Genomic DNA, 16,146 nt, shown 5'->3' with positions numbered 1-16,146 from the left:
AGAGGATGGGAGACTGTGGTCAGAGAGGGGGGTACTGGTGGACATGTCCGCAGTGGAGCAGTGTTGATTGATGGCCAGCTGTGGGTTGGCCATGGGCACAGTGAGCTGGGGTGAAATGGATGTGGAGGTCAGTGAAGGTAGAGAGGCCAAGATGCTGATGGGCCAAGATGCTGTCTTGGTTGTTTGGGACTAGAGAGGCAACTGTGATCCAAGGGCCAAAACCATCAGTGCACTTGGGGTAGTGACCAACTTAGTAGATGAGGGTAAACAAGGAACAATTGGATGACAGGGACATTAAAGGAGCCAGAGCTTTTTATATGAGTGAAGGAGAAATAATGGCTTGAAACCTACACTGGGGAGTCTTTTCAAAAAATCCTGCCCTTTGATATGTGGGTTGTGGGAGAAGGAACCCCTCTGTTTTTGAGACTATGTTTCAGTTTAAAGCAGGAGTTGTGGGATCAAAGGAAGAAGCTTTGTAAGTGGCAAAGCACAAACATGCTGTCATTTTTTTTTTGTTTGTTTGATGTGTTACATATTTTGGTTCGAGATGTAACACTTGACTTTTTCATTATTAGAAATGTTATCATTATGCATACTGAAATATTTATGGATGAAATGCTATGATGTCTGGGATATGCTCCAAAATAATATAGGGTGGGTGGGGGTGATAAATGAAGCAAGATCAGCCATGCATATTTAATTGTTGAAACCTAGAAATGGGTAAATGGAGGTGCCCTAGCTATCTGGTTTTTGCATATGCTTGAATTTTTTCCTTAATGAAAAGTTAAAATACCACTTCATCTTTATAGATTCAGCCCTTTGTTTTGACTGGCACCTTTTTATATTCTTACTTTGTTAGCCTCTTCTATCTCTTTCCACAAGGTTCACAGGGACAAGTATTTATCCCCATTTTACTGATAAACTTCTTAGATCCTGTTAAGGAACTGGTCCACAAGTATCTGTTTAGTGACAGATGTAGGACTGAAACTTCATGTTCTCTTGACTTCTAGACTAGTCTATTCTACCACGTGATTGAGTGAGTTTGTGTTTCCATTAGTAGGTTGTTAAAATTCAGAGCAGTTCTCTAGGGACTTCGGTCTGGGGAATGGAGTCTGGATTAGATTGCAGGTCTGACAAAGTAAGACTGTCCTTGCACATGCTATTCCTTCTGCATGGAATGTTCATCCCTATCCCCTGGTTCACCTAGTAAACATCTACATATCATTCAAAGCTCAGTTTAGTTCCTCTCTACTCCCTTCTCCCTGTACCATCCCAACAATCATTCCCATTTTTGCATTAGTTCTGCATTCTTGTTTAAACCTTTGTGATTTCACATACCACAATGAATTATAAATGTGTCTGTATGTGTTGTTTTATGTAATAAACTAGTATCATGGACTATTTTAAAATTTTGTATTCTAGGGCCATTTACATAATGGCACCACCTAGTAAGTAGTTTTTTAATAACTCACACGTGCCTGAATCCATTGGTAGAGGCTACTCACAAATAAAAAAACAGAGAGACCAAAATACATACCATAGGGTTGGTTAGTCTGTGCATCTAGAGTGACCAGTTGTAATGTGGTATAAAATTTGGTACCATGGAGAACATTTTTCTTCCTGGAAACTAAGTCCCGTAACACAGTGTTCTTCACTGAAATACAGGGCAACTGCCAATGTAGAAAATGATCTAAGACCAAACCATTTACATTTTTTTTCTCCAATAAAAACCTTCCTGCAGAGTAAGATGGAGGTGGGAAACAAGCCTTTTTTTTTCTGCCACTGTGTAACTCATATAGGCTGTGCAGATCACTTATCTCAATAGGAAATGCACACAGCGAAAGGAAGTATCATGCAGATGCCAGGTCAGTTATATAACTGGATAATGATAATATCCAGAAATGCTCCTACAATGCAATCTAACACATTTTTGAAGGAACATTTGCTTTTCTCCCAACAAGTCTGCTCCTTAAGAAATGGGCACAATACATTTCTGAAAATCATGCTTTGCAAAGCTTTGTAAGAAGGTCTGGTCATCTTAATACCTTGTCTTCTTTGTCCTGAAAAAGAGGGAGGGCTTTTATCTATACAGTTTTCAAAGTACTTATCATAAATATGGAGGGAATCAAGTCCAACTTTTAAAAAAATCAAATTTACAGTTGAATGAATTCTAGACCCCCTGCCCCATCCCTTTTGCAACACCCAAGTCTATTTCACTGTGAAAATGTGTCATTTCAATGTCCTTGGGGATCCTTGCCTCACCAGTCAGGTTTGGAACTTACTGGTAAACAGGAGGCACAGGAAGTGCAGTGTAAAGGCAGCCTTAACATTTTCAGTGAAGAGCCAACTCGTTTGTGGTTTTGATTTGTTTTTAATAACAAGCTCCCTCAACCAAAACTGATGAATTGGCATCAGAACAAGGGTACAAAAGGACTATCAAGGGACCTTCCAAAACACTAACCAAAGGATGAATTCTCTGCTTTGGGTGGCCATCATTTTATCCCTAGGAACCAAGAGATAAAAAGATGCAAAGCTTTTAATATATGCTGCCTGAGTATATAAAGAGACCGATTAGAGCATGTGGCCTGTGGTGTTGTCTTAATACTTTATAATCTATAATCACATTCCATACTTCAAGCAAATGCAAATTCTGCTGCACGCTGCCTGTGAAAGGCAATTTCACTGCATACTGAATTGAAAGTAATCACTGATACAGCACAAATAAAGCCTCTGTCGGGTAAACACCAAAGCATTTTCCACACGGTACTGCATTTTAAAATAGCTAACTTTATTGTAAGTGAAAAGATAGGCACAAAGTGGATTTAAACCTGCTTAATTTTATTGGAACTAGCTCAGTTGATTACAGAATGGGGTCACAATCATTAGGGGACCACATACATTTTAAACCACAGGTGATTCTTCTCTAGCCATCTGCCAACCCCAGCTATCCATTTTACAAACACATGCCATTAATCACAAGGGAGGCCAGAAGGAGGTTTCATGGCTCCATGCAACCCATCATTGCTCCTGGAAAAAAATAAACAAGCTCCCAACACTTGTAACACTTGTTGGAAGATATATTTCCAAGAATCATGGCAGGCTGAAATTGGTGGCAATTAGCCCACAACTGATGCCCTCCTTTGAAAACATTTTCAGTAAGAATGCACACATTTTAAGTAACATATTCCATATGCAATTAAGCAATTGAGATAATAGGAGATTGTGTGGCTAACAGATATTGATCAAAGTTAGTGCATATGTATATACTTTAAGCTGCCGCATTATGAAGGTTTAAGCGTGTCATAAAAAGTAGTTTGCACAATCAGTTTGTTCATTTTCTAATTGTTATATCCACCCAATGGTGTAACAACAAAAAGACAACATGACAGGTCTCTGGATATCTTTCCTATGGCAGATGATGGCAGATATTTAAGGTTCCTGCTGTCCTATTACCCTGAAGCTCAAAAGCAGCATTAAAAGGAAATCCTTCATTAAATCAACAATCAAGATACATGATTTTAAAAGAAAGCCAAAGCTAATTTTATTTCAAAAAAGATTGTTAATAGGAGTTTCATATCAAGTAAAGTTTGTTCTAATGAAGTTTTTCTATACATGGAAAATTGGGGAACAACTGAATTAGAAGGTCCTCAGAGACCACCAGGCAGTACAAGCTAAGTCAACGTGGTCACCCTCCTTTCCTGAGGTGCCAGTAAAATGCACAGATAGGTAGGAGTCCAGAAAGATTCCCCAAATGTGACATCTACACATCTGTGAAAAGATGGCTAATTGAGATTTCACCCATAAACTTGAATTTTTGGAAGAACTAATGGAGATCTTCTGAAAAGGCTGTATCTATCTTCTGTGTAATATACTGACATACTCTTCTTCCCTCTCTGAGATGTACGGTGTTATTTTAGCAAATTACCTGGGATTGGAAACTGAGCAGAGAGGAACTATCTCTGGTGTGAGAGGACAGATAGGTTCTGCAAAGTTCAAAATAGTACTTAGCCAATAACTTCTTCCTTTCCCCAAAACACATGAGTCTAAAGAGATGGCTACCACACAATGTGGAATGTATGACATTTGTCACCTTGCAGAATGTGATTAAACTCATGGCTCCCAGAGCCAGCAAAAAGTCTGCCAATGTGTTATAATCATGAAAGGAATAGGTGAAAAGTATTTTTTAAATTATTGATTTGGATAGAAAGTAACTCTCCTGAAGTCTGCTACTTGCTGCTTTCTACTATTTGAGGTTTTTTTTTTCCCCCCCTCCTTATGACTAAAGGGTAGTATGAAAGAGTCTTAACACAACTGCACTTTTAATTTCTATCTGGGATTCACTTTGTAACTGAGGACTGATGTGTATGTAAAATGATTTCCTCATTGAAAATGTGAAAGAACTAGCTTAAAATCACATCACCCACCTTTATGTCTCTACACGCAAACATGTACACACACAGAATAATTCCTCTGGAAGATAATTAGGAAAGATACCATTCCTATACTCACAGAGGAACCCCAAAAGATTATCTAAGACACCCAGTTTCCTAGAAAGAAGTAGGATTGATTTCTTAGGGGGACCTTTATGTGACTCAATGTTGAAATGCAGATCAGAAAAGGGAAAACCGTTTAAAAGGCACTGAAGGAGAAGCAAGACAGAAATTCAGTAGTTTGTCAAGACTGGACAAGCTACTCCAGCCAGGGATGTTGTGTAAGATACATATTCCCTGGACCATGAAGATGCCTTTTCATAAAATGGGATTTAAAAAAACAAGAGTTTCCCAAAATAAGCATGGTAATTGGCATAATGGTTAGCTGTGTTGTGTGACTTTGAAAAAGTCACTGAACCTCTCCAGTTCTCAGATTCCTCATCACTAAAATGAGGGGGTAGGGCTATATTGCTAAAGTTCTTTCCCACCACTATGGCTCATGATGTAATATATCAAGCCTACTCTTCTATTAATCTGTTTTCTAACTAACACATCTCAAAACTTCTACCCCCTACCCTTACCTAACACCCCCCCACTCCCCTCACCCTCCCCATACCCCTTAAAATTGATCTTAATGATGCTATCTGCAGGTTTGTCACCTTAATGAAGGGCAGACAGGTGACACAGGGCAGGGACCTGTGGCAACTGGCATCCTTCTGTGTCCTTGGAGGCAGCCCCATGGCAAGGCTTGGAGCCATTGCCGCCTTTGATCTCTACCCATATGCACATTTCCTGCTGCTTCCGAAAGGTATTCCAAGATGGAGTCACTGACAATGAGAAGAGGTAGTTGAGAATACTGCTGCAATCAACCTCTCCCCTGACTGCAGCATAGTACTTTGGGTTTCTGATGCTATTCCCTTGGAGGTGATAGTCAAAAATGCCTTTTAAGATATATGCTCAGAATCTGACAAACCAAACAAGTTATTTCAAAGTAGTTAGCAGAAATTCAAAGCATTCAACCTGTCAACAAAGATCCTTCCTCACTTTGTAAATGATTGGCAATTTGAGACTGGACACCCAGCCAGTGAATCTGTGCTGTAGAAGAAATAAACACTAAGCTGATTGGTCTTACTAAATGCAAGCAAGCTATGTTCATGGCTACACACAGACCATGAAAGTCTGCATATAGCACCTCATGCAACTCTTCATCATGGCCTCTGATGGTCTAACTCCCTAAGAGAGAGGAAGTTGTGCAACACTCAGTTAACGTACTCTCCCAGCATCTGAAAGCAATATATTAATTATCCAAATGCATAAATTACTCCAGAGCATATATATGAATGTATGAACCTCCAGGAGGGAACCAAAAGAATCCGTTTCCAAAGCACCACTGAAATGAAGACAAACACAATTCCCTGGGGCAGGGTAGCTGGGAAATTGGGGGAAAAAATTAGCTCCAGCACCCTTCTGCACCCCAAAACTCCCTACCTTTTTCCAGCTTACATAGCTCCTGAAACTACTCCCTTTTGTAAGCTTGAGGCGAGAGCATTCTCTGGCTGCTGTACAGGATAGTAACTATACAAAACAGCACACACTCAATTCTCTACAGCTTCCCACTTCCAAACTACATGTTACACACTGTCTTCCACACATACTGTGCTCTTCAATAAAAAATCATCTAGAATATGGAAATTTTAAACAAATTCAAGCACATTGAAAACATCAATGTATAGCCACCTGTTAACAGTCCCAGTATTTGTATAAATCCAAACGATAAACTTTAGAGCACATTCTGATTAATCTGTCTTTAGAGGTACTTCCTAAGCATACCAGAATAGACTGGCGTTCCTATGGTATTACTTAAGTAGTACATTGTTCCAATAAAAAGTCCCATTAAAAAAATCCCCTCCCCCCAACCCTTGTCCTCACCCTCAAAATAAAAACAAATAAAAGGGGAAAATGATTAAAATAATTTTTGCTGATAATCTGCAGCTCTTGATTTGGCCATTTAGATGAGATATTCCACCATCTCTGCATCAGGCTCTTGTCCCAGGATCTGAATGGGAGTTTTTCTTTCCAGAGTATTGGAGTGGAACACAGGGCCATCTAAATGGAAATAAGGGTTAGAAAACACTTAGGGATGAAGAGAAAACCCATATTTCTAGAACTAGACACCATCAGAGCCCTCATGAAGCTGATGGGAAAGTGAGATTTGCCTGCCACCTCCCTCATTTACTTTTGCTAAGATAATGTCCTCTACTCATGCCTGTTCCCATCTTGGTGGATGAGAAGTCATTTACAGATTATCTTCTCTCTCCTTTAGAACACGAAAAACTCAGTCTAAATGACAACTCTGCCCAAACATCAGGCACCAATAAGTAAATCTGTATTTGACAGCATAACTAAACCAAAAGCTACCTGCTAAAGGGAATAATTACCCGTTTTGTCTGGATTGCAGGTCAAACTTGGTGTAGACAAACGATGTGGTCCAGGACCGGTAGCTGGACTTGCAGGAGCCTCAGCCTGAGCCATAGATGGAGTTGGAGTTGGAGCTGGAGTTGGAGCCGCAGCCGGAGCTGAAGTTGGTGCCTGAGTCTGAGCAGGAGCAGAAGCCTGAGCCGCTGCTGGAGCTGGAACCGGAACCAGAGCCGGAGCTGGAACCGGAGTCGGAGCAGCTGGAGCAACCTGAACAGCAGCAGCAGCAAGAGAAGGAACAGCAGCAGCAGGAGGAGCAACAGAGGCAGCAGCTGGAATCTGACCAGCAGCAGCTGGAGAAACAGCAGCAATAGCAGCAGCAGTTGCTGGAGATGGGGTAGCAGCAACAGCAGCAGCAGCCGGAGCAGCAGTAACAGCAACAGCAACTGGAGCAGCAGCTACCATGGTGGTGGTGATGGTGGCGGCAGTGGCAGTGATGGCGGTAGCAGTGGTAGCAGCAGCAGCTGGAGCAGGAACAGAGATGGGAGCAACAGCTGCGGTTTTGTTTGATTCCGTTCCACGTTCAGTTTGGGTGCTGCAGTCTCGGCTGCCTGTCTTGGAGTGAGCCGAGAGCAGGGGAGTCGAGGGGGGCACAGGCGAGGGTGTGGAAGAGACATATTCAGTACGGTAGTCTCCACCCAGGAGAATGCCTACAAATGAAAGAGGGACAGACATTAGAAAACAATAGGTGATTCAAATCCAGACATCGAATTACCTGTTCTCCCATTCAAATTTCAGAAGAAGTTTGCATGTGTCTCAATTATTTATTTTTACCTCCAGCGAACCCAGAAATCAGTGTGTGAGGCCCCTCTAACCATGGCTAAAAGTTTCTTTCAGACTTCGAAGATCCCTTCTGGTCCTCATCCATCCATCACTTGGCACAATGTATTAAGCCATTAAGTGTCCTGGGTATCTGTTTTGATTTATTTTTCCAATGGTGATTGGGTTTCACCGAGTTGTCAGAATGCTCCTAACTTGGCTCCACTTATAAACCATTACCACACATTACCAAGGAGCAGGAAAGGATTTGGAGAAGTCATTGACACAGATTCAGTGTGCTAATAATTGTGTGATCTAAGGTTCTGACCATGGCCATAGTCTCCAAAATGCTTATACTAACCAAAAGATAGTACACGTGTCAGAGGACCAAGAAAGGAATTAAAAGCAACAAAAAGGGCTAAAATAAAAAAATGTGCCTCGTGGTACCCACAATATGTCTGGGGTTTTGATTAGAGGGGAGGGGATGGACAGGACTGGAATGAAAAATTACATTCTGTTGTCATCTCAGAACATTCTGAGAACAAAGCGTGCTATCCAAATGATTTAGCGTAACTAAAACTTGGGGTCCTCCTATTATAGGGGAGGAAGGAACATGGAAATGCTAGAATTTTGGAATTTTGAATGACACAAACGCCACATGGGCTTTGGAGAAAGATGAAGGTGCCACATGGCTAAGGCCAAATCTGAGAATGTTTTAGAGGAAATCAGAGTTATCTTCCTTCACACCAAAAGTTAACTCAAGATTCTTGTCCTCTAGGATTTGGCCTCAATCAGCATTCTCACCATGAGACCTCAAAGTATGGAGGAGCACCAGAATGTAGAACTAGGGGTTCAGGAGGAAAAACACCCCAAAATCCTAGTATCCCTTCCTCTCTAGAACCTGTACCATCATCCCTTTTCCTTGAGCATGGGCACTTATCTCAGGGCTCTCTTTGAACACGTGACTATAATATTCCTTTTTTACAGTCAGTACCTAGGCTCCCCTTCCAGCTCTTGTCGTCTCGCTTTTCTTCCATGATGGGGGTGCCAGTCAGGGTGGATGAGTGGGAGAGCAAGCCTGATCCAGCATTGGAAATGGACATCAGAGACTTCGCTGGCCTCATGCACGACAGCTGCTCTGTCTTGCTCGGTTCCTTTCGGGAACGCTGCTGGAGTACTTTGATCATGGCATCCTTCTCAATAATCTGCGCATGGAGGGTCTTAATCCTAGGAGCCGAAGACAAAGAACATAGAAAGACCTTGTTGCTACCTCCACATTTTGATCTAATTGGCTACATGACTATATGGATCTCCCATTATCTTTTCAACTAAAGGTTCACTAGTTAGTTCTGAGTTGGAAGACAAGGGATGACGTGCTACAGTTTTTAAAACATGTTTTTCTGAACACCCAAATGGATATAGCAGAGCATCCAGGAGCTGTTGCTTAAAACTTAGTAAGTCACAATAAAGTACTGGTGGAAAAAAAGGCTGAATATGAGAGAATGAACTGATGTACTGGGTGCTGTAGTGAAGGATCTGAGTCAATGGAAATAATGTACTCAGTGAGAAGATGAGCTCTTCTATGAGTGAGTGACAACCTTCAGGTAATAAGTAAGTGATCATGAGTTTATAAAAGGAATCAGGTGTCCTACCTCCCACTTTGAGTAGATGTTCTTTTTTTTTTTTTTTTTTTTTTTTTTGAGACAGAGTCTTGCTCTGTTACCCAGGCTGGAGGGCAATGGTACAATCTCAACTCACTGCAATCTCCACTTCCCAGGTTCAAGCAATTTTTCTGCCTCAGCCTCCCAAGTAGCTGGGACTACAGGCACCTGTCACCACGCCTGGCTAATTTTTGTATCTGTAGTAAAGACAGGGTTTCACCCTATCAGCCAGGTTGGTCTTGCACTCCTGACCTCACATGATCGTCCCGCCTTGGCCTTCCAAAGTGCTGGGATTACAGGCATGAGCCATTGTGCCTGGTTGAGTGGATGTTCCTTTACCATTTTATTAAGCAATCTGTTGTATCACAGGGTTCCAGTGCAGTGCTAGAAAGAATACCCCATAGTGCAAATGCCAACAATTCAGCTCAGGCACAGGGCAAAGGAAAAGCAATTAGGAAGGCCAAGGGGACAGCAACCCTACCTGGAATTCCATGTTTAGTGGAGATTATCAAGGTAAAGGTCATCACATCTCACACCTTTAAGTGACAGGCTGGCAGGGGTGATGGTGGAGGGGGGAGGCTGCATGATCAGGTTTCCTAGTTGTGAATAACGATCCTATCTGGTCTCTATACCAATGATTCAGATTCCTCAGAGTCCAGAACAACATTTTACCTGCCCTCCATGTCAAGGCAACGCTTATTGGCCATCAAGATTTCTTCCTCCTCTTTCTGGATGCGAGCTTCTAGAGCTGTGTCATAGCTGGTGTTAGGAGAGTGACTGATGACTGTTGTGTCCCTGGGGAGGAAAATGGAAGTGATGAGATGGCAGCATAGCAAGATCAATGAATGTTATCGTTCTTCTAAGTCAAGGGAGGCTTTTCTGGAAAGTCCTAAGCTGAAATCAATCTCATTTGGAATCTCCCTCAGATGGTTTCTGAGGGACTAACTCCTAAGAGCCTCCAAATTAGGACAGTTCAATGGTCAGGGTAGAAGACGTTGTTATTAGTATAGAAGTGGCTGCAAAAGTCAGCAAGGAATTCTATGAGATATGCACAGGCTTGCCTTCAGAACTGAACAGATACCATCCTAAAACCTTCTGGCACATAACCCCTTCAAGTCTTTTTTTTTTTTTTTTTTTGAGATGGAGTCTTGCTCTGTTTCCCAGGCTAGAGTGCAGTGGCATGATCTCAGCTCACTGCAACCTCCGCCTCCTGGGTTCAAGCAATTCTCCTGCCTCAGCCTAGCAAGTAGCTGGGACTACAGGTGCATGCTACCACACCCAACTATTTTTTTATCTTTTTTGTATTTTTAGTAGAGATGGGGTTTCATTGTGTTAGCCGGGATGGTCCTGGTCTACTGACTTTGTGATCTGCCACCTCAACCTCCCAAAATGCTGGGATTACAGGTGTAAGCCACCATGCCCATCCACCCCAAGTTTTTAGATCATGGGCAAGCAATAGGAACATGTATATATTGGGCCAGGTGTGGTGGTTCACATCTGTAATCCCAACAATTTGGAAGGCTGAGGCAGGTGGATCACCTGAGGTCAGGAGTTCGAGACCAGCCTGGCCAACATGGAGAAACCCTGTCTCTACTAAAAATGCAAAAATTAGCCAGGCATGGTATCACGCACCTGTAATCCCAGCTACCTGGGAGACTGAGGCAGGAGAATCACTTGAACCCAGGAGGCGGAGGTTGTAGTGAGCTAAGATCGAGCCACTGCACTCTAGCCTAGGTGACAGAGGGAGAAGCTGTCTCAAAAAAAAAAAAGGAATATATATATATATTTCCATTTTATTCTCATGGAAGTCATGAAGGGGGAAAGGTTAGACTTTCAAGAAAGTTAGAGGGTATACTAAGTAGCTTATTGCTACAGATGAACATTGGTAAATACACCTGAGTACTAGAAACAAACAGACAAATCAGTTACGATCAGGTAAGGCATGTGAGCTAATAAATAGGGACTTTGAGTCAGTCCCACCCGATTCCTATCTAACCTACATCTGAAACATTCTAGCACCAAATCAATGGGTCTACCCCAACAAAGTGACTGTTCTCTTGCCAGAGTTCTAACTGCATAAAGGACCATCATGTTCCATCTGAAAGTGTCTCAGGCCATTAACTCAAAGACCAATTAATAAGGAAAAACGTGCGTGTGTGTGTGTGTGTGTGTGTGTGTGTGTGTGTGTGTGTGTGTGTGTGTAGTGGGTATTAGGATAAGGGAGAATACTGATGTAATTATATTGGTCTTAAAGGAAATCAGACAATAGGCAGAGAAAACAATGAACTGGCACTGCTTCATTATACTACCTAAGAGAATGGGGATCTGCAGGAGAGCTCCAGGCATATTTTCTGTTGGCAGCTACATTCTCTTAGCTTCAAGATTATGACCATTACAGATGGGGATGAATTGGCAAGAGAAAGAGGCAGAAAGTTGCTATTAAGGCTGGGGGATTTGGGTGAGCCTCTATAAAATTACTGTTCCCCCAAATACTTGTACCTTATATGCAAAATTAAAACCATTTATGGGAATGATGAAATAATTGGAGAACAAGAAGGGGAAAGAATACAGTGGCTTTCATCATTTGCTAAATTCAAAATATTTTACCATCTCAGCATTCTATACTTTCTCAAGTACAATTCACTTACTTGTAATCCTACTGAGTACCCAAGAGGAAGCAGCATTTGCATACTGCTTGAGAGCACAGGCTCTGACTATAGACAACTCAGCATGTCTCAGCTTCTCTAAGAAATCTTTGCCCCTAACAAGCTTTAGGACCTCTGAAAGTCAGTTACCTGCTCTAAGCATGCTGCTTCATAAGACAAGTGGGAACAATAATTGTAACTTCATCTTATAGAGGATAAAATAAAATTATGCATGTAAAAACAGTGTCAGGCACCATAAAAGCACTCAACAAAGCTATTATTAAGAGAGACCACATAATTTGGGAGGCTGAGGCAAAAGGATTGCTTAAGTGCATGAGTTCAAGGCTACAGTCAGTTATGATTGTGCCACTGCACTCCAGCCTGGGTGACACAGCAAGACCCCTGTCTCTAAAAGAAAGAGAAAAAGATGGAAAGAAGGAGGTGGAAAAGAGAGAGAGAAAAAGAGGAAAAGAGGGAGGTGGGAGAGAGAGAGAGAGAGAGAAAATGAATCGCATAGGTGGATAGATGGCAGGAGACAAACATACAGAGATTGTAAGAGATTCTGACTTGAAAGAATTCCAGCTCTTGGTAAAATCCTGGAAGCAATTCATGTACTATAGAATTCCAATGTGATGGTTGGAGCTTTAGAGCCAGGACTGTTGAAAAGTGCATGGTGTCTACGGACACTGGGGAACTGAGCATACGGTTTGTCACTGGGGGGAACTAGTGCTGGCCTGCTGCCACTTTCATTGCATAAAAGACCATTTTGGGGACTCAGAGCCCTGCCAGCTAATTGATATGGACACTGTGAACTCCTCAGGAATGGAGCCTGAAAATGTGGGGCACTTAGTGAATTCCAACAGGGCTGCCAGAGCAGCCCTCAGCATCAATCTTCCTTCTAGAAGACTAGGGCTTCTAGGCCAATGGCTTAGGCAAAAGCAAACAAGCACAGTATATGAACGAGCAACTTGACCTGCTACCTTCCAATACTCCAAGATGATCTTTAAGAACATCAGGAGAGATGCTGGGCTAATGCTGGGCTACAATCTGAAAACAAAATCTGCAAACTCCAAACTGCATATTCCTGATTTTTGACATCCTCCATCTCAAGTTTTTAAGTAAACAGTTTGTCATCTTCTTTCTCCTTCTTTTCTCTGACAAAATTATCCCATCACATTGCTCAAACTGCTTTCTAGCATGTCACCAATAACCTCCTAATTAAAACACCTAGTGGCCTTTCAAACTTCAAGCCCATCTTTTTCTATCAGCAGCATCCTTTTGTTTATTTAATGTGTGAACTCTATGTAAGTGGAACACTGTGTTTGAAGTTCCTGGGAGGCTGGAGAGGGGAGAAACGTGGATAAAACTAGTCCTTGACTGTAAGAAACTTACAAGGGAAGACAAAAAAGTAAATAATTAACTAGTATAGAATGAGTTTGGACTTTATTCCAATAGGTGCTGAAAATTATTAGAGCTTTCCAAGGGAATAAAATGATCTGAGCCATGCCTTAGGAAGACGACCTTATCTCTCGTAGAAATATGACAGAGAGATAAGAGAAGTAAAACACTGGAATCAGGCAGACCAGTCGGCAAGGTGATTGTAATAATCCCAGCAACAGATTATGAAACTACATACCAGCGAAGTGGCAAGGGAAATGAAAATAGGCTGTAGGAAGTAGAACTGATCCAACCTGGAGACAATATCAATGTGGGAGTCAGGGAGATGGAAGAATGAATGACAACTTTGTTATTTCTAACTCAAATGCCTAGGAAAGATGAAATGCTGTTTGCTGTGAAAGGCAACTGAGGAAGGCTTTTTTGAAAGCACTGTAATGGGTTTTGATTTGAGGTATACTGGAGTGAAGGTGACTTAAGAATTTCCATATGCCAATATCTAAGAAGTTGTTGGAAATTCTAATTTTAATCTTAGAGATATCAGTTATTATTACAGTTATTGCTATTATTGCTGAGAAGCCAGAGCAGAGAACAATATAACTAAGACAGACGGTAGGATGAGAAGAAAACAGAGGAAGGAAATTGAGAAATGCCGACAAAGAGGGAATAGGGAGACATGCATGATGTGTGTGAACAGCTTCTACCTTCTGCTTCTCCTTTCTTTACTTCCTCCTTGACAGAATTTACTTTTGCTCAAAATAAACATGAAACATTGCACATTCTGAGAAAAGCAACAACCTAATTCAGTAAATGCAAGCTGATAAAAATTACATGGTTGATTGGGTGTGTTATCCTGTCATCCTTTTGCCGTTCTTCAGAAATAAATTCATTGTTTATGAGCTGAAACTAGAAATCTGCATTGCCAGATTGGTTTTTGTGCGAATGAACAGGGACTCCTACTCAGTAGTAATTTCCCCTCATCTATATTAAGCATCTAGAGAGGACTCCCTAGGGACAAAATAATATGGAACCTTTATTGAGGCCATATTATTGTGATTATTTATAATATTTCCAAGTAATTAAATAATTAGCCTCAATTAGTCTCTTACTGAACAGCTAATAATCCCTACTTTACCATCTTTGAGCTATGCCATTTCTAGGAAGCAGCAGAGTTATAGCAGCTAACATGTCCAAAACATAGATTTAAATCCTAGTTCTTCTGCCATTTGGTAGCTGTGTGTGATCTTGGGCAAATTATCTAACTAAAATAAAAGAAATAAGTTGCCTGTTATGCCTTTGAACAAAATAAATATTTTAAGTATCAAATACTCATTTTAGACATGCCAAAGTATCTTCAATTTACTGTCTCTTTCTCTCCGCGCCCCCCCCCCCAACCCTCAGCCCTCTTAACATCAAGTAAAATTCACCTAAACATACAAGTGACCAACCTTAAGGAGTTGCTGTATCTGATGGCTAAGATGCATCTCAGGATAAAGGGCAATGCCAGCGCTTTCCATGTGCATCAAAATGCCTCTTACTGGACTCTTTTAAAAAGGCCAAAAACCTAGGTTTTCACACCCTGATGGTGTCTGAAATCATTACATCAACACCTTTCCCTTTGACAAGAGGTGCATCATAATATCAAAGTGTTAGAAGGGGTATAAATGGACTACCTAATATGACTTAGCACCTGAGAAAAGACACTTGCCTATTCTTTTTTTTTTTTTTTTTTTTTTTTTTGAGGCAGAGTCTCGCTCTGTCACCAGGCTAGAGTGCAGTGATGTGATCTTGGCTCACTGCAACCTCCCCCTCCCGGGTTCAAGCGATTCTCCTGCCTCAGCCTCCCAAGTAGCTGGGATTATAGGCGTGCACTACCATGCCCAGCTAATTTTTGTATTTTCAGTAGAGATGGGATTTCACCAGGATGGTCTCCATCTCTTGACCTTGTGATCCGCCCACCTTGGTCTCCCAAAGTGCTGTGGTTACAGGTGTGAGCCACCACACCCAGCCAAGAGGTGCATAATTATATCAAAGTGTTGGAAGGGGTATAAATAGACCACCTAATATGACTTATCACCTGAAGAAAAGACACTTGCCTATTCTTATAGTCTACATTTTATTATTCATAATGACCAAAAACTGGAAACAATCCAAATATGCATTTATCCAAATATGCATACATAAGCTGTGGTACATCGACCCCGTGGAACACTAATCAGCATCAACTTGGATGGGTCTCAAAATCATTGTGTTGAGTACAATATGTCAAACAAGAAGAGTAAATGCAATATGATTCCTTTTATATGACATTCTAGTAAAGAAAATTATAATTTTATGACAAAATAACAGACTAGTCATTGCCTGGAGTCAAGCATGGGAGAAAGTGATCAAATTCAAGGGGCATAAGAACACTTTAGAACAGGTCCTCTATGTTAACTGTGGTGGTGGTTACACTATTGTATATAATTACCAACATTCATCCAACCATACACTTAAAACAGGTGATTTTTTTTATATGTAACCAATACCATAATTGAAAAAATTTGTCTTCTCCAACTACCATTGATACCACCCATGCAAGATGTCCCAATTGTGAAATCTGTCATTCACCAATGAGCTATTAGGTTTGGAATATATTAAGTTTGAGATCCTGGTAGCATACATAGAAACCAGGCAGATCATTAAAAATGTGGCACCAGATTTAGGGATACAATTTATACATTTAGAAATTATTAGGCCGGGCGCAGTGGCTCAAGCCTGTAATCCCAGCACTTTGGGAGG

The 16,146-nt window shown here is 41.3% G+C and overlaps 1 protein-coding gene across 6 annotated transcripts in view; it reads right to left on the bottom strand.

Annotated features, from left to right (window-relative positions):
• Nucleotides 1–2,767: 2,767 nt before the first annotated feature.
• AMOT (angiomotin) overlaps nt 2,768–16,146 on the bottom strand; it is a 64,642-nt gene continuing 51,263 nt past the window's right edge. For all 6 annotated transcript variants that reach the window (XM_032250780.1, XM_032250777.1, XM_032250781.1 and 3 more), the window contains 4 exons: nt 9,998–10,120; nt 8,659–8,891; nt 6,869–7,555; nt 2,768–6,536 (listed from right to left, as the gene is read on the bottom strand). In XM_032250780.1, the coding sequence (XP_032106671.1) occupies nt 6,439–6,536; nt 6,869–7,555; nt 8,659–8,891; nt 9,998–10,120 (1,141 nt within the window). In that variant the 3' untranslated portion in view covers nt 2,768–6,438. The remainder of the gene's footprint in view (nt 6,537–6,868; nt 7,556–8,658; nt 8,892–9,997; nt 10,121–16,146) is intronic.

This window comes from Sapajus apella, unplaced genomic scaffold (genome assembly GCF_009761245.1).
Source record: "Sapajus apella isolate SASKATOON/1434 unplaced genomic scaffold, GSC_monkey_1.0 scaffold73, whole genome shotgun sequence".
In the NCBI taxonomy this organism is placed as follows: Eukaryota; Metazoa; Chordata; class Mammalia; order Primates; family Cebidae; genus Sapajus; species Sapajus apella.
The sequence above is the reverse complement of the archived record's forward strand: the minus strand, read 5'-3'. Positions and strand labels throughout refer to the sequence as shown.